The sequence below is a fragment of the Pinus tabuliformis genome, chromosome 2_1, assembly GCF_031772625.1.
Source record: "Pinus tabuliformis cultivar Carrire ecotype Pingquan chromosome 2_1, CPIR1, whole genome shotgun sequence".
NCBI classification, from domain to species: domain Eukaryota; kingdom Viridiplantae; phylum Streptophyta; class Pinopsida; order Pinales; family Pinaceae; genus Pinus; species Pinus tabuliformis.
The window spans coordinates 745,996,809-746,016,003 of record NC_142299.1 but is presented as its reverse complement, the minus strand read 5'-3'; the positions used below and the strand labels follow the sequence as shown (position 1 = coordinate 746,016,003).

The following is a 19,195-nucleotide window of genomic DNA, read 5'->3' as shown; positions in this document are numbered from 1 at the left end:
TGCATAGGGCTCTCTTTCTTCATGCTTTTGAATCCTCCCTCTAGAAATCATCATGGTTTCTTCTTGATTGCACTTGCCAACAAACTCATCAAATGAGGAGAACTTGTCATTGTTGCTTATAGTAGTAATGAAGGTTTCTTGAATAGGAGGAAGATCGTAAAGAGTAACAAGCACCAACTCTCTGTCAGATATAGGCTCTCCATCAGTCTGCAATTGATGCGTTAGTTGGGATACCCTCATGACATGGGGCTACACAGATTCCCCCTTGTTCATCTTCATGTCCTTGAGTTGATTCTTGAAGGAGAGGATATGATTCAAATTGTTGATGTCATACATCCCAACCAACTTATCATAGAGGTCCTTAGAATCCTTCAATTTTCCAACATAAGTAAGGAAATGATCTTTCAAGGAATCAGTAAGAATTTTCTTGGATTTAATCTCACTTTTCTTATACTTGGACTTGGTAGAAGCAGGAGCATGTCTTGGGGGCTCAGGAACTTTTCTTTCCACATATTCCAAGACATCATTTTCATCCAATATCACTTCCAACCTGATTTTCCAAGCAACAAAAGTTGACGAGTCACCCAATTTCTCAGAATCCTTGAAGTAAAAGTTGGACATCTTGATGAAGTTAAATAAGCTCCTTCATCTTCTTCCAAAGATGATTGCTTTAGTGTCTTGTCCCCTTGGTCTTGTCTTAACCTTAGCTCTGATACCATGTTAGTTTTCCACTGTTCTATGCTATTACAATCACTTAGATCGATCTTTTCTTCAATTAGCAATCAAAATTCAATTTTCCAATGATAAATAGAAATTGTAGATAGAACAATAAATGCAATGTACAATAGAAGACAATCAAGAGCAATAGCAAGAGACATAAGATTTGGTCAAAGACTAGTGAAAATGTAATGACCCACCGACAATTACAAATAAAATGTGAATATTAGCACACATATGGGCCATCCATATGATAGCTACATATGCATGACCCACATGTAGTGCAATAGTATACATACCAGCTAATGTTGGACTCCATCTATGCTTAAGTTAATAAATCGATTATTGAAGTAAATTTCTAACTCACCCTCATATATATATATAGCGAATGGGGCCTTTGATATATATATATATATATATATATATATATATATAGCGAATGGGGCCTTTGATATATATATATATATATATATATATATATATATATATATATATATATATATATATATGATTAAGTCCTTAATCAAAGATATATAGATAGACAACAAAAATAATAAATTATGAATTAAATTTAATTGATGTATAATTTAATTTAATTATATGTTAAGAATAAAGTGAATTATTAAAAATTATAAATAAAATAAGTAATATATTCCATAAAACATTATATTAAACTAAATAAAAGAAAACCATAATAAAATCAATTCAATCAAAAGAAACAAAGTCGGCAACCTCAATGAGTCACGTAATAAATATACACTCATTTAACATAAGGGAGACAGAGAGACATTGCAGGTGGCATGTAATGAAGAAGAGTCGAGGAGATGACAGGTAGGGCAGTGGAGAAGTGGAGACGGTGGGAGAAAGAGTTTATAAGGGAGTCGAAAGGGAGTTTTGAGGAAGGATTTTCTTTTGGAGAATGGAGAAAACAGAGAAGGAATTTACAACAGAGAGTCATAAACTGAGCAAAGATTACTGAGCCTTGATTGTTCTTGATTCTTTTGGGCACAAGGGCCAGGGTACTGAAATTCTGAAGTATTTCTGGAGCTAGGTACCGAGGTTGTGCCCAATTTGGTAGGGAGGTTTTGGCCTTTTGGTAACGGGAGTAGGAGCAAATCAGAAGAATCTTCAACCATAGAAACCCAAGTAGTTACACAACATCAAATTGATAAATTCCGATATTATGAATTCTGGTTAAATTCTTAAAACATGTTTCATATTCTGTTTAAGGTAAATATCTGAGTAAAATTATTTAGAGCCTTACAGAAAAACCCCACAAGGGGGGAAACCCTTTCAAAATTTTCTTCTATTAGATTGTCATCAAATGTTCAGCAGAGAGATTACAATGTTCCAATTCATCAATCAAAATTCAAAGTCAAACTTTTGGCTTTCCGACAAAACCAACTAATCAATATCCAACTGATGAGCCCAATAGTCAAATTTGGTCAAGAAATCAAATCTGCAATTCTGGTCAAAGTCAATGGCAGCAGCAGCAGTCCCAAATGGTCAATAGTCAATGGTCAACTTGCCTCCAAAGGAGCTCAGTCAACTGTCCAAAAATATGGCCTTGAATGCTGGTCAAAATGCAGTCAAAACGGTCCTCTAAAATCGGTCAAAGACAATCAAATTCTGCTGAAACCTTAGTTGCAGAACTGCAGTCAACCAAGGTCAAAGTGCCCAGAAAAGTTTGTCCTCCTTGCCAAAGAATTTGGCCTCCAAAACAAATCCAAAATCTAAAGCCAAACCAATTTAAAATACTCCCAAAAACCAAAAAGTCAACACTGGTCAAAGACAGATTTCGGCCCAATCAGAATTCTCCTCTCTCCTACTCGTATGTGTGAAGGAGACCTGCAATATTTCAGAAGTAGTCGAAGCTCCAAAGAGAAGAAGATGTGTGATGATGATGTCCAAATGAGGTTGCCTTGACTTGTATTTATATGTGATTTTGGAGGTGGCTTTTCCTTGTCCAGGCCTTGTACTTTTGCAGCATTGTGGGTTTTCCATAAAAAAATAAAATTTCCTTGACCAAATTAAATTCTTCCAAGGGCAAAGAGTGTCTTCTCTGGATGAGGAAGGCTGTCTGAAGGAGGGAATTTGTCCCTGAGCTGCCAAATTAACAAAACTTTTGGTGTCTCTTGTTTTATTGTTCTCTTTGATCTTTATTGCTCTATTGAATTTAATGGTTGAAATTTTCGTGTATATCTGCTTAATGATTGAAATATTTAAATTGTATCATTGGAAGTAGTTATCAATTTGAAAATTGCCCTATTCTTGTTTGCAACTAGAAAATCAACCTTTTACCATCCCCCCAAGTATCCTTAGACCAATAACACAAAAGCACTTGTTGATATATCAGATATCATATTTTAAGATGCAGTTTTTAAAATTCTCAAAATAATGCTTTAGTATTACAGTAACTCTACTACAATAGGCAGGAACTTTATGGGATAATCTGGTTACAGTCTGCTATTCCATATGCTGCTCTTTTAATGATACATGTTTGCCTTCCTGACTTTAGGCATTGGTATGCACCAAAAAGCATATTTAGAGTTTCTGATGAATCGTTTCTGTTTCATTATTCTTGCCGTCCAACTGTCCACTGGGAGGCTCAAGATTCACTGGCACCCGAGTCAAATTACTGAAATATTTTCTGGTGTGGTACCATACTTTTGAGCATTTGCCATATATTTCGACTTGATTCATATATCTGCAAAGTGTTAGTCTAGGGAAGGTTGTAATACTTAGTAAATTTGAAGCCTTCAAATAATATTAAGTTTAACCATTAAACTCCATATTCATGATAACTAAAAGCAGTATGTGCATGGACTCATCCATGCATCCAAAACATCTGAAGAGATAAATAGATTCATCAGAAGCCTAGGCAATCGGCTCTGAATAAGATGCTGTCCAGAATTGGTGACAATTATGTGCAGTTTCAAGGTTATTTCTACTTTCATTTCTGCCATTGGTTAATTTTCTCCCACTGGTTAATTCTACGTTCTATGATCAAGTATTAAAAGTTGCATTGGACTGGTTTGTTTTACTAGCTGTGACATGGTTAGCGAGTCTAACTCCAGCTCCTAGTCATAGCTGGGATGGAATGAGCAAATATAAGTAGGTAGTACACCCTTTTGTATTCAACAGCACATATGGATAGTAAAAAAATGTGTAATCATTAATAAATGCAGTGGAGTGAAGTGGTGACATGGTATCATAGCCCATTGGTGTACCTCATGATGTAAAATTCTATTTACGAGTGTAAAATAAGATGCATTTTCAAATAAAAGTAAAAAAATACAAAACACGATGGAGGACCTTGCTTCTGCATCGTTTTATGTAAGAGATCAATCTCATCAAATCAATGTTTTGATTTTAAATTGTAATTTGTTCGTTGTCATCGGATCCATTCTTCAAAAGATTCTTTTTTTTTTTTTGAGATATAAATTGAAGTTGCTTCGTGAAACTATTTTTCCTTTTTTTCTGGTATTCAAGGAATTTCTGACTTAATGAATATATATGCCTGCCTGCAGCAAAATATGACATTGCTATATCGACTGCTTGTGGAGGGCTTGATTTTATTGTGGTCGAAACTACATCTGCTGCCCAGTCGTGTGTTGAACTATTGCGCAGCAAGAACCTTGGTATCGCAACATTTATGATACTCGTAAGTTGTTGTCTGTAAACCAGACATAAAAAATTTACGCCCTTTTTTTGAGGAACTACTTTGTATATTACAAGAAGACAACCTGTACAAAGGAGAATAATGTACAATGAATCATCTCTGCGTTATTGAGGTTATGCTTGCAATAAAGTTCAAGTACTCTATAGTCGATAGTGTGCACTCTGGCATTCTGTTAATGCAAAATTAAAAGGATTAAACACAATTTTTCTGTTTTCTGGATCTACGGAAACATTGTTCATTTTTTCAGCCATACAGAATATGCTTTTAAAACCCATTGAAATTTCCTTGACACAATACAGTTTGAAAAATTAAAATTGCTTTGGATCAATAATGCCTAACTTGTCTTGAATCATTTTATCTCATTGACATTAAGAGGATGTTTTGTTTTATATATTATAATTTTTCTTGAGCCTAAAGGTTCTAAGGATTATCATATCTTTTCTTTATAATTGTTCTCCTAGTTATAGCATGCACAATGCAAACAAAATTGCAGCATCAATTGAAATTTCTGGTTCCAATCTCTATGGTCTGTGGTTCTTCCTAAAGATTGGCTTGGCTATGCTTTTTGACTTGGTTTTAAAGGGGCTGGTGAAATACCACTGCATAAATTACGAAGATTAAGGGGTAGGATCATATCTTCTAACTCTCATCACCCACCATTGATATTTAGCTATAAGATAAGATAAGATAATTTTATTAATGTCCAACCAATGACCATAAATAGGTTAATGGGAGTGAAGGATACAAGTACGAATACAATGTGGGAGTGCAAGCACAACTCCTAGAAAATGCCAAAGCTAAATCTAGGATATAATGAAGTAAAGAAGGATACAATAATAGGACAACCTCATAAATATGTATATAACTGGATCATGTAGAAGGCTAAGTGAATAAGTCTAAGGCTGGAAGTTGATGATGTCAAGAATACTTGAGTCTGATAGTTTATGGCTAGGGTGCGACAATGGTGTTTGCTTTGCTATCAGAGTCCTCTGGATCCAACAAGGAGTCTAGCTGCATGATCCTTGGGGGATGTATGAATGGGATAATCCTAACATTTGAGGCCAAAGGAAAAAAGTTGTGGATAAGTCTCTAGTTGCTTTGCTAACACTGGGGAGGAACTCGTTAGGGAACTGTCTGGCAGTAAACCCTTCAATGCTCTGGGCATGACTGAAATGATGTGCTGTTGACACGTTCATAATGGTCTCGAGGGTATCGGTTGGCCTCCCTGTGAAAATTTCTACACTCTGAAGGAACCCCACTACAACAAATTTGAATCTACTTCACCTACTTGACTTTTAAATTACATTCATCAAGTTATTCTTCTGAATACTAAAGCAAATTACTTTTGCAGCCTACACTAATTAAATATTTGATCTCATGAAAAAGAAAACTAAGCAAAGAACAAGATACATAGGACACGCTTATTTTTGGACATGATAGTCCCCGGAAAAACCCAATGCGGGAAAATCGGTGCAACAGTTCTGATGGTTTATTATTATGCAGGAGAAATATCTGAATGCAAATCTAGGATGCTCATCTAGCAATCCTTTACAGAGAAAATACTGGCAGAAAATCCGAGTGAGTTTTACCTCACTTCACCCGACAAAATTCCGGCTGATACGGCACAAGACTGGCTAACCCTGGCTATTTCTAGGCTGGCTCTGCTTCAGCCCTGCGTCACCTTCGAGGGTATTGGTTGGCCTCCCTGTGAAAATTCCTACACTCTAAAGGAACCCCACTACAACAAATCTGAATCTACTTCACCTACTTGATTTTAAATTATATTCATCAAGTTATTCTTTTGAATACTGAAGCAAATTACTTTTGCAGCCTACACTAATTAAATATTTGATCTCATGAAACAGAAAACTGAGCAAAGAACAAGATACATAGGACACACTTATTTTTGGACACGATAGTCCCCGAAAAAACCCAATACGGTAAAATCGGTGCAACAGTTTTGATGATTTATTATTATGCAGGAGAAATATCTGAATACAAATCTAGGATGCTCATCTAGCAATCCTTTACAGAGAAAATACTGGCGGAAAATTTGAGTGAGTTTTACCTCACTTCACTCGACAGAATTCCGGCTGATCCGGCACAACACTGGCTGACCCTGGCTATTTCTGGGCTGGCTCTGCTTCAGCCCTGCATCACCTTCTCTGCCCTCTGCGTCAGCTCTCCTGGCAGATCCGACAGTTTCTGACAGTTCCCGGCAGTTCCCGGCAGTGCCGACAGTTCTCGACAGTTCCGACAGTTCCCGACAGTTTTGCTGTTTTGATAGTTCTGGATTCTGCGTGACAAGCAGCTTTTCTGCGTCAGCTCCCCCGGCTACTGCGTTGCCTCTCTACAAGCTCTCTCTGCCTCTCTGTTCTGTATTTTCCAGAAAGTCCTCCCGGATTCTCTCTGCCCCTCAGCTGCAAGATCTCCCCAATCGATTTTACTCCTTATAACTTCTCATCTCAAAAAATCGATTTCCTCAATCTCTCTATGTGTTTTTTCAAATGAACCCCAAGCCTCCATTTTATACTTTCCCGTTGAGTCTTCAAAGACCGAGATTAAGTCTCTAATCAACGGCTAAGATTAAAACATGACTTGATTTGCCTTCTAGATCATTCTCACCCATATTTTGATTAATACCCATTAATATTTTAATTTTCCTAAGTTTAGACTTAGGAACCCTATTAAAAATATTAATTATTTTCATAAAATACAATCCGGGTAGAATTTCACCAAACGGTTTTTGTGTTCTTTAGAATTCATGTGCCTTAGCCTCTTCACCAATTTTCAAGGCTAGAGCACTTCCGATGCTACCAAAAACTAACACTCCCAAAGTGGGGGTGGGGGCTGAGGAGGTACCAAAGGTCTCACTGCTCTACTATTTGAAATACCCTGAAAGTCAACTCATTGTTTGTTGCTTTGATAAACTGAATCATCTTGAAAGTATGATGTGATCGTTTGAAACGTCCATGAGTGAGGCGGGGTATATAGGATTTGAGATCTATGTCTAAATAAACCCTTGATGAAGAGGGTTAGGTATCTCTCGTCAGGATATCAGAAGAAGGTAAAGAGGGATCCTCTGGACTTTCTATATAGGCTGATATCATCCTTTGATCTCATAGGAAATGGGGCACTGAAAAATGAGGTGCATCTTGGTCTCCAGCTCTTGTAGATGGCACAACTGGTAGATCTTATCAGATTGTGGTATATGGTGATCTGTCTCCACTCGAAGTCGATGGGACCCAAATTGAACTTGCCTGGTGGGATATTGAGTTAGTGCATCCAATGCTTGAGAGTATAAGGGGGATGGATGATGAGGCCATCTTATAGCTCCAAAAAATACTCTAGGTAGAAGGACATCTTTGAGCCAAGGTTCATCCATGAGGATGTCCAAGTGACGTGAATGTATAATTTGTAGATATCCTCTCTGATGGTTTGATTAAGTGTCTTACGAGTTGATAAGAGATGTGCTGGTCCATCAAGGGAGAAACTAAATTAAGGAAGGCGCGCTAGGTAGATGGTCATTGACTGAAGCAGCCAAGATGCCTCTGTGAACCAACCACGAGCACGACTTGAGGGGGTATCTGAAGCGATGGCCTCTGAATAATAAAGTGCAAGATAGGGGCTGGGGTATTTGTCCCTCTTGGTAGTAGAGTCTTTGTAAGCCCTGACTCTGTGGAGGAAAGAGACCAAAAGGAAAAGGACTGCAAGGTGAAATGGGTGTATGCCGAACTCTGCCTGAATAATGGGCTGCGGAACTGTGCATTTGCAACAGATGATATGTTGGAGAAACATAGACTCTCTCCATTGTGGTCCAATCTGACTGTAGTAAACTGGGTCTCCAAATCTCAGAACCATAGAAGGCCGTGGGTCTGATAATGGCCTCCATGAGGTGGAGCTTGGATGAGATGCCCTGGAACTGTGCCTAGAACATGTTCTATACTGCTTGTTACTCATGGTCTGCCTCCATTGCTACTGCTTGGCTCTACATCCCCATGTAACACCATTTTACATCCTATTTGAGCCTAGAAACAAGTGTTGTCGCAGCCTATCTAAGAGCTTATACCAACAGTTGAAAAATATATCTGGAGTGAAGTCCCCTTTGATAGCTCTTTTCTATATTTGCATTGCTGCTTTTTAGATTTGTCTCACACAGTTTGACTTGTCTTAAACATATACTGTGGGATCTTAGCGTTGTCCGCCTAAAGATAATATTTATCGTCTTTTTATAAATGATGCATCAAATGACTGAAGAATATCTCGAGAGCAGGATGATAAATAAATATATTGATGGGACTAGTGTCTATATTATAATTTATCTTGTTTAGATATTGGATATATTCAATAATTTTTGACAGAAGAAGATTCGTTAATCTTTTTAGTGAAATTCTGCTTATTGTGTTTATAAAATGTGTATCGAGAATTTGGTAATACAAATTTCAAATAGTATCGTTAGTTTTGGATCATAATTTCTCCTATGTTTTTAACCTTTTTGAATACTGTTTCCTGTTTGTGTAATGATAGCATGAGTATTCAATCTTAGATAGAGAACTGCCCCATATTGAAATGACATACTTTTGCACAATTAATCTTACCAAAGCTTCCTTGCAGCCTAGTCACAAGGTACATGAGTTTCAACAAATGACGGGAACATTCACGTGCCCATGAAACTGCACCTGCTGCAATGTAGCAAAATCCCCAAGGTTTTTGAAATCAATGAAATCATAGATTGTCATGTTTTAAATATACTATACCGAAATTTATTCTCAATGCAAAAAAATAAATTATACCCTGCCAGTCTTAAAACATTAGGTTAAAAGCATATTTTACCTTTTGTTATTTAAGTTGTGATTGTCCACAAAGCTGACATTGGTGTTCTTGAAGGGGCATTTCACTAGGTATTTTTTACTTTGAAGCCAAAAATCTCAGGCATTTTTGGAGTTTCAAGTCATTTCTAGAGTGCATTCACTGGTTTCAGTTAGCCTTGCCTCTCGTCTAGATGGTAGGCTTAAAGACATATGTTCTCATGTTTTATATTGTTATAGTTTCATTCTTTAAACAGTTATTTGGGAACTTGATCGAAGAATTAAAATACTGCACTTAAATAGTTATGGTTCAATTGTCACAAATACGTCAACATCAGTTATATTCACACAATCTCAGTGTTTGTAGATGATTCAGATCCTAGACACAGCGAGCCATATATTTTAAGATGTTTGACCTATAAGGTGGTTGTTGTCTACTGTTGCTGAAGATTATAGAAAAGATGTAGCTTCGTTGCAAGCGAAGGACAAAATTAGGACTTTTGATTATATGATGTTTACAGAATTCATTGTCTTGAAATTTGGAATTTTAAAAGTTTAAAATACAAATGTATAGTAAGTGATTGTAGTCTATATTAATTTTTAATGAAATTTGAATTCAAATTTGACACTGAATGTAAATACTAATATATAATGGTTATGGATTTTATTCTCTAATTTTCATATCTTCATATAATTTTCGTGTTCTATTCTCTATCTGTTTTTTATTTTTGTTTTTGTTTTTAGTTAATTGGTTTTTAACTTTTTACAGCTTGCACTGTACGTCTCATGCTTCGTAGCTATGCTCTGTTGAGGTAGCAAATATCTATTCCTACTTTTATATGAGGAGTTAAAATCTCTAAAATGCTGTGGTCTGAAGGCACAGGGCTCTCGACTGAAATACGGTTGATATGGAGTCACTTTCATGTTATCTCTTCCTTGACTGTTGTTCTAAATCAGAAAATAATCCTGTATTTTAGGAGAGAGAACTAGAAGTAGTGTCTAACTTTATTCTTATAATATATGTTTCTCATTGAACAATATTCCTTGGAGATTGCAAGTCAATCACTTCTACAGAAATAGTTTACAATTTGTCTTTCTTCCTAGTTTTTAAGGTGAAACTTGTCTTGGAGATTGCCCTAGGGCGCTAAATGTTGATCTGACATATGTGGGTTTCAGATTTGGCTAAAACTCAGTCTTTTAGTTTAATTCTAAAATTGATAGGCTGGATTATGAGAAGTTTGAGATTTTGTTTTGTGTTTATTATTCAGGAGAAGCAAGAAAACCATCTACCCAGATTGAAGGAGAAAGTTAAAACACCTGAAGGAGTTCCACGGTTATTTGACTTAATTACTGTTCAGGAAGAACGTCTCAAATTAGCATTCTTTGCTGCACTGGGAAATACTGTTGTAGCAAAAGATCTCGACCAGGTAATGTACCTACAAATTCTGTTTATTTGGAATGTTTCTACCAGCAAAGCCTCTATCTAATATGAGGTATTATTCATGATTGCCTTTGCTCAGATCATGAATGTCTTTGAAATGAAGCAAAAGCTTGCATGGATTTACTGTGCTTAATGGTACTCATTCTAGTTGGGAAATCATAATTGTTGTCTTGCATTTTGAGGCCATTTAACAATAATACTTGCTGTCTTTATTGTAACTGATTTCTCAACCCTTTATCTTGGGTATTTCAGAGATGATATAAATTTGAAAACAGTCTAATAATTCTCTCATTTTATTATGCTTTGTTAGGCCACAAGAATAGCCTATGGTCCAGACAAGGAATTCAGGCGTGTGGTCACATTGGATGGTGCAGTTTTTGAGAAGTCTGGTACAATGAGTGGTGGTGGGGGGAAACCCCAGGGTGGTAAGATGGGAACATCCATTCGGTCTTCTAGTGTTTCTGGAGAAGCTATTGCAAATGCGGAAAAGGAGCTTGAAAACTTGGTTGAACAACTAAAAATCATACGGCAAAGGATAAGTGGTGCTGTGAAGCAGTATCAAGGAGCTGAAAAGGCCCTGTCACATTTGGAGTTGGAAATAGCCAAGGCTCGAATGGAGGTTTGGGGACTAAATATAAATGGTCTTCTATGTCTATTATGGCATGGCTTGAAAGTGTACTTGTTACATGCTCGAATCAGAAACTAAAGAATGTTTACCATGATGCTTATTTTGTTTTATCTGGTGTGCTAATTGCAGATAGAAGGATTGAGTGCTAGGCATGCTGACATTGAGAAGCAGCTTGACTCTTTAAAGTCTGCCGCGCAGCCATCAAAGATTGAGATAGAAAGATTGAAAGAACTTGATCAGATTATTGCTAATGAAGAAAAGGAGCTTGCACATCTTGTGAAGGGTTCTAAAAAGCTGAAAGAGAAGGTAGAAACTATGTTTTCAGATCCATTCTATTCTAAGTCTCCTTGGTTCATCATATATATGTATAGAAGTTTTTCTCTCTTTCTCTCTTATAGAAAAGCTAACACATTAATTCTTGTTAGGCGGGCGACCTTCAAAATAAGATAGAGAACGCAGGAGGAGAGAAATTAAAGAAACAAAAAGAGAAAGTAGCAAAACTACAGGGTGTAAGTATTACTCTGTATTATTTATTTGTTTACAGAAAATGTTTTTAGTCTTTAGCTTTCAATAGCTTGTATAATAAGCCAATTTCCTTTCTCATGCCATAATTGAACAGGATATTGATAAGTCAAATACAGAAATAAATCGTCGTAAGGTTCAGATTAACACGGGCAAGAAAACACTCCAAAAATTACAGAAGGCAATTGAGGAGGGAACAAAAGAAAAGGAGAAAGCTGGTGATGAGAAAGAGAAGAAGGCAGCCAATTTCAAAGAGACCGAAGAGAAAGCAGTTTTGGTGCAAGAAAATTATAAAAAAACAGAAGAGGTTTGGTTTTTAATATTTATGAAAGTCATTGATTCTCAATTCTCAGAGATGGATGTGCATTCTTCTATATTTCTTGGAATTATAAGTAGATTGTACAACTTTAGGAGAACCTTTAGTCTCACATTTACAAATATTAGTTGTGTTCATTTTCTGCACTTGTTTATGGACGTTGAATGATTTTCGATTGCAGGTACTAGACAAACATAATGAAGAGTTGGAGAAAACTAAGAAAGAGTTCAATGAACTAAAGAAGAATATGGAAGAGCTGCGATCAGGAGAGGTATGTTATCCAAATTGTTATAATGACTACATTGACTAGTTAATTTGAAGATACTTGAAGTACCTTGAATCGGAATTTTTTTGTCATTTTTATGTCAGTCATTTATACTTGTGGATGTTTTCTTTCTTTGATAGGTTGATGTGCAATACAAACTAGAAGACACAAAGAAAATCACCAAGGATTGGGAAATGAAGGCAAAGGGCTACACGAAGAAGCTAGAAGAAATCCACAAGGCTCTTGCACAACATATTGAGCAGTGGGTGCTATTTCCTTCAACACAACTGATATTAGACATTGCAGTTAAAAAGTTTATTTTATTTATTCATTCTTGTGTTTTTTTTTTGGGGTGGGGGGGGAGGCGGGGGAAAGGGGGTTTGTATTTTCACTAGCCTTTGTTTTGACTTTATCTGTTTGCAGAATTCGAAATGAAGGGATTGATCCTGCATTGCTCCAGGCAACCCTAGGAAATGAGCAATTGCTTGAACCTTGTAGCCTAGAGACAGCACTGGAAAAGGTTGCATTATTTGAGGCTCAACTTAAAGAGTCAAAGCCAAGTCTGGACGCAATCCAAGAGTACTCTCCTTTACCACCTTTTAGTCTGGACTAACAACAATAGTGAATAGAATTTGAAATTACTTTTCTGCAATTTGCAACTGAGTCTTTTGCAATTTCCAAGGTACCGGAACAAGGCTGCTTTATATAATGAACGTGTTCAGGAACTTAATACTGTAACTCAAGAACGTGATGATCTCAAGAGGCAACACGATGAGCTGCGGAAGAAACGGTATGTTTTCCAATTGACAGGGAATAGATTGATATTATGAGATGAACTTCAAAGTATGGAATCAACGTGATAATCAAATTAGACATTGATAAATTCAAAAGTTCATTCCGTGCCATCCGAGGGTGTTATATATTTTCATTATGGGAAAAGGTCATTTGAATGCATGGCAATAAATAGGTACAAATGCTTCTGAAATTCAATTTAATGATGAAGATTTTCAAAGTTTGCATAATTGGCGCATTTTTAGATTTTGTACCTTGGATTCCAACCGTCCAGTATTTTTTCATGAAATTGTGAGACTAGAATGTTTATATAGGTTATATTTTCATTCAACTGAAGCATCACATTTTATAAAATCGTCTAATAGTTATGGTGCATGATCATTAGGCTGGACGAGTTCATGGCGGGCTTCAATACTATTTCACTGAAGTTGAAAGAAATGTATCAGGTAAGGCATCCCTGATTTTGTCACACTACCAACATCTTTTGATTTATGAATAATCTACATATCAAGATTTTAAGTGGTTGAATACAATATGCAGATGATCACTCTGGGGGGTGATGCTGAATTGGAGCTTGTTGACTCGTTGGATCCCTTTGCTGAAGGTGTCGTTTTCAGTGTCCGCCCTCCTAAAAAGAGCTGGAAAAACATTGCTAATTTATCTGGCGGTGAAAAGGTAAACTATTGAGTTTTGTGTTATATATCTCTTTTAAAATCACATTTTCATTAAAAAGTCGTCTCCATTGCTGATTGATGCAGTGGCTAAAAATGCACCTTATTCCTGGTTTTCAGTTTGTTTGAGTATGAATCTGTATTTTTATTCCAGCAACGTTTTTTATAGGTAGAATATAAATGAGTCCTTGATGAAAAAGGTGAAAAAAGTAGTAACCAGTGGCTTAGAAGGAATTGTTCAGAAGATTTCTAAATTTTGTCTAGAGTTTTGAGCTTTTGTTTCTGCATACTTATGTCTGTATCTACTTATTTTTGCAGACATTAAGCTCATTGGCACTGGTCTTTGCACTTCATCATTATAAACCTACTCCTCTCTATGTTATGGATGAAATTGATGCTGCTTTAGGTGAGTTAGAAGCTGACTTCGTTTTCATGCTTTGGTATTCAGTCTGATTTGGATATTGTTGGTGTATACTATTAGATTATAGTTTATATCCATTAGACCATATGTCCAGGCAGTCTGAGTATGCTCCATCTTACAAGCACACGTGAAATTGTGATACTTTGAATATGCATTTCTGATATTGTGGTTCAGCAGTTCTTGCTAGGCATTGGTATTGTTGGCCACTTGTCTTGAGACTTAAAAGCATTATTTTAACTCTAGTTTCAATTGTGATTTTCTGATGATGTGAGATGGGTTTAAATAGCTTAGCGAGATCATTTCTGAAAGTTACTGTCAATTGCTAAAGTAATGGAGAGATGAAGTTATGGTCTTCTATGATATCGTTTACAGATTTTAAGAATGTCTCGATAGTGGGCCACTACATCAAGGATCGTACTAAGGATGCCCAATTCATAATTATAAGGTAAGTGATTGTTTCTTGCCCTCCACTAAGCTGCAATGGATTTTCTCGATTGCTGGATGATAGCCAGTTGATATTTTCCTAAATGATACCTACTGCTTATGCAGTTTGAGAAACAACATGTTCGAGTTGGCAGACAGATTGATTGGTATATACAAAACTGACAACTGCACAAAAAGTGTAACTATCGATCCAAGGAGCTTTGCTGTTAGTGCAGGTGCAAATTAAACTTTCTACACTAATGGTGTAGGGTTAGTTTTATACTATGCTTATTGTTGAGTATCCATTACTCATGGGTGCTGTGAAATGCCTGATGTAACAATTGATCGATTAGTTTCTCATCAGAACTTGTTTGTAAAACTACTTTTTTCTAATTTAAAGTATAATTATGATGTTTCCCTTTGGGTATTTGAAAGTATGATGAAGATATGGAATGAACTTATTTGAATATAAGCTCCTTAAAAAGAAAGTCAATTTCAGGAGGATATTTGCTTCGACGGTAAAACATTTTAGATTGGATACAAGTTATATACAGGTCACGGAATATATTCAAGATTACATTTTTTTGTTTTACTGGTCAAGAAGGAAAAAAAGATGTGAATGGAGAGAGCTAATGGCAAGGTGATTTCATTACTGGACTAAAGTGATTCGAAGTTACCGAATACTATTGGATTCATTCGTTCATGGTTCAGCATTAACATTAGCGATTAAGAGGCAGCCAAAAATAATTAAAAACCCTAAACACACTAAGAGATAGAAAGGGAATCTCTTCTGCTCGTTGGGTTGGCTAGTTGTGATGATATAGAAAATAAAAAATAACTTCAACCTTGGAAGAATTTTGAGAGGAAAAGGGAAGCGAAGATAATCCATTCCCCCATTTTGACAGAAATATTGAATTGAATTGAAACGCTACATTTACAGAATACAATCAAACCTGCAACATCAAAATACAAATGACGACCACATTCAGAGCTCCAAATCAATGATATTATTCATTAATTCAATCATACTCGGGACAAAATTAATAATTAGTTCAATCAGTAAATAAACTCAGCAACACCCCCATCTTAAAACTAAATTAAAACTAAGTTACAATAAAATAAAACAAAACAATACAAGGTGTAACAACCCATTAATAAAATTTTAGACCTTAAACTTTATAAATATATATCTATGTATTAAATTTTATAAAGTATATGGTTAGACCTTATAATATGAATTTATAAAATATATTAATTAACTTTATACCATATATAACTTAAATGTTATGAAATATATTAATTAACTTTATATCATATATAATTTAAATGTTATGAAATATATTACTTAACTTTATATCATATATAATTTAAAGGTTATAAAGTATATCACATAAAACTTTATAGCATTATAGTGAAAACGTTATAAAAAGTATCAGTTATAAAAATGTTATAACATATACAGGAAATGTTATGATCGTAAATATCAACTACCCTAAAAAGAATCTATATATGTATACCAGTTCATTAATAAAGTGGGTGGAACCAGCTAAATATTTATTACAGAGCGCCGAGGACAGTAAGAAAGATCAGAGAGCCATCAATGCGTGGGAGGCGGTGGCTGCAAGTGGGAGGGCGGCCACCGCCAGGCCAGGGAATAAATAGTGGAGGCCTGAACCTGAAGTCGGGGGGAAAAACCAGAGAAGTATAGATTCATCAGCAGGAAACCAGGAGAAGGGACTTATCAGTGGAAGAGCTTTAAGTGATCTGAGTTCTGGGCACGGAGGGACAGAGAGCCTCTGTGGAGAGCTTTTCTGGATTGAGCAACCAGGTTGCTCTGTCTGGTTGGGTGGTATTGGCCATCTCGAAATTGGGACAAAACAGCCACGGCATCACCAGCAGCGGGATCGCCAGTTCAGTAGCAGAATCGGAAATCAGTTAGCAGTTCAGGTAGGTGCAGATTACAGTTTTATGCATTATTGTTTTCAAATTTTATGAGTATTCATATGTTTGCTGTAATTCGAAACAAGGGCATTACACAAGGGACCATCATAGCATTTTGAGTAAATAAGCTCATCAGCACCCATCTTAAAACTCAATAAAACAAAACAATACAAAGGACCATCATAGCATTTTGAGTAAATGAACTCATCAACACCCATCTTAAAACTCAAGTAAAATTACGTTACAATAAAACAAAAGAAAGGTCCATCATAACATTTCGAGTAATGAGAGGAGTAAATAATTTAAAGCAAATTAATACAAAACTCAGTGTAATATTTTGAAAAATTTCTTATTATTTTTTTTTATTATCAAATATAAAGAAAGCGTAAATAATAAAATATAATTATTATAAATTTAAAAGATATTGAGTGGGAGGATGAAGGTGATGGAGATTAAAAAAACCCAAATAAATTGATTTGAGTTTAATTTGAGATTTTTACATTTCATTTTTAATTATTGATTTGAGTTTAATTTGAGATTTTTACATTTCATTTTTAATTATTTCAATTCAAATTTGAGTTTAATTTGAGATTTTTACATTTCATTTTTAATTATTTCAATTCAAATTTGAGTTTAATTTGAGATTTTTACATTTCATTTTTAATTATTTCAATTCAAATAATATATTTGTTTAAGATTTATAGAGGAGGAGAGAATTTTGAATGGATTATTGGTAAATGTGTTGTTGAAACAATTATAAATAAAAATAAAAAATAAAATAAAATAAGTGGACGATAGATAATGTGGAATATATGTATAAATGGATGGTGGTTTTTTTTTAAAGTTTCATAGGTTGAGTTTTGTGACATAATTAGATTATATAATTATTATTTTTATTGATAATTACTTAAAAGTTCATTGATTTTGTGAATAAAGGTGTTTAATAATTTGGAAGAATACTTTTAATTAATTTTTTTTTAACAAAATTTAGAAAAATGAATTAAATTATAAATATTAGTTAAAATTTCAGTTTTATGATTATTATTTTTTTTTTTTTTTAAATTTAAAAAGCTTGACATAATTCATTGAAAAATTTAATTGCAATTGTGTTGAAGTTATCTCATTTTTTTTTTTAAAATTATAATGGACAATATTATTGAAGAAAAAAAGATATGGTAAAACTACAATGTAATGTTATATTTTTTTCAAAGAAAATGTTGATACAATGTAATTCAATACTTTTATTATTATTATTATTATTATTATTGTCTTTAATTCAAAGTGCAATTTTTCTAGCAAACAAAGTTAAGAGAGGATGATCAGATGCTTCAACGACTGTGACACACTGAGATGGGGTAGACTTTTGCTTTGTTCTTTCTCTTTAAAAGAGGCATATTTGATTACCATGGATCATTTGAATATGGCACAAGAGGAAATCTAGAATTGGATTTGGTTGGGCATATGGTGGCCAAAAATTTCAACTTTCTATGGTTAATTGCTTGGTGCAAATTTCTCACCTGGGATAGATTTCGAAAGAAAGGTTATGAAGGATCCTCTTTATGCCGACTTCGTGTTCAAGCAGAGGAGACTGCAAACCACACATTCCTTTCCTGTATATTCACCTTAGAGGTATGGGATATTCCTAATAACATCTCTCGTATGGCTCAACCCAATCACACAAATCTGTCTACGATGTTGGATAAGTGGCAACTTATCAAGTTTAAGAATCCTGTAATTAACAGGGCATGAAACCTTGTGATTGGATTTATATTATGGAATTTGTGGAAGGAGCATAATGGTAGGATTTTTCACCAGAAAAAACAAAAATGTATGGTGCTCATAGGTTTGATCCTCTCAAATTTAAGGGAAACACTCCTAATTGTTCAATGGTCTTGCGCTGATTGGGAGGTGGATGAGACAGAAGCTGTTATTTTGCGGAACCTCAAATTGGATCAAACAATGATCCTTTAAAACTTTGGGCCGAAGCAGGGTGCTTCTCTTTATTTCCCCCTCCGTGTGAACTTTAACTTAAAGGGCAACCCTGGGATTGTAGGGTTTGGAGGGATTTTTTGTAGTGCGAATTCTATCCCTTTGAGAGTTTTCACAATGAATTGTGGGTTTGCAATTAATAAATTGGTTGAATTTTTGGCATTGAAGAGAGGTCTGTGACTCGCCATTTGGGAAGGCTTTCAATTTCTCCAAGTTTATGGTGATTCTCAGTTAGCTATACAAGGTATGAAAAAACACTTACATAGGTAACCTACGTCTAAAACTGTACATAGATGGAAACTAGAGGGGTGGTGAACAACATTAGTGGTTTGCTTGGCAACTTGGAGTATGTAATTGTGCAGCATATGAGAAGGACAAGGAACAGGGTTGTAATTTTTTTGGCCAATGTGAGATGTTGATTTAAGGATCTGAATTTGGATGAGCCCTAACCTCCCACATATTGGGTTGAAGAACTATAGAGTTTGTATCCTTTGATTGAAGAGGACAAAACACTGTTATGAGTATAATTCATAACAAGTAAAATAAATAAAATTAATGTAAATATTAAATAATCAAATA

The 19,195-nt window shown here is 35.2% G+C and overlaps 1 protein-coding gene across 1 annotated transcript in view; it reads left to right on the top strand.

The window, feature by feature from the left end:
• Positions 1 to 15,101, top strand: part of LOC149202734 (structural maintenance of chromosomes protein 4-like) — a 177,914-nt gene extending 162,813 nt beyond the window's left edge. Inside the window, exons 14-28 of the mRNA XM_089403236.1 lie at positions 4,248 to 4,381; positions 10,476 to 10,634; positions 10,959 to 11,267; positions 11,406 to 11,582; positions 11,702 to 11,785; positions 11,896 to 12,105; positions 12,296 to 12,385; positions 12,520 to 12,641; positions 12,803 to 12,958; positions 13,062 to 13,169; positions 13,557 to 13,617; positions 13,712 to 13,846; positions 14,161 to 14,248; positions 14,636 to 14,708; positions 14,813 to 15,101. Coding sequence (XP_089259362.1) covers positions 4,248 to 4,381; positions 10,476 to 10,634; positions 10,959 to 11,267; positions 11,406 to 11,582; positions 11,702 to 11,785; positions 11,896 to 12,105; positions 12,296 to 12,385; positions 12,520 to 12,641; positions 12,803 to 12,958; positions 13,062 to 13,169; positions 13,557 to 13,617; positions 13,712 to 13,846; positions 14,161 to 14,248; positions 14,636 to 14,708; positions 14,813 to 14,933 — 2,027 coding nt within the window. The 3' untranslated portion in view covers positions 14,934 to 15,101. The remainder of the gene's footprint in view (positions 1 to 4,247; positions 4,382 to 10,475; positions 10,635 to 10,958; positions 11,268 to 11,405; positions 11,583 to 11,701; positions 11,786 to 11,895; positions 12,106 to 12,295; positions 12,386 to 12,519; positions 12,642 to 12,802; positions 12,959 to 13,061; positions 13,170 to 13,556; positions 13,618 to 13,711; positions 13,847 to 14,160; positions 14,249 to 14,635; positions 14,709 to 14,812) is intronic.
• Positions 15,102 to 19,195: the final 4,094 nt, after the last annotated feature.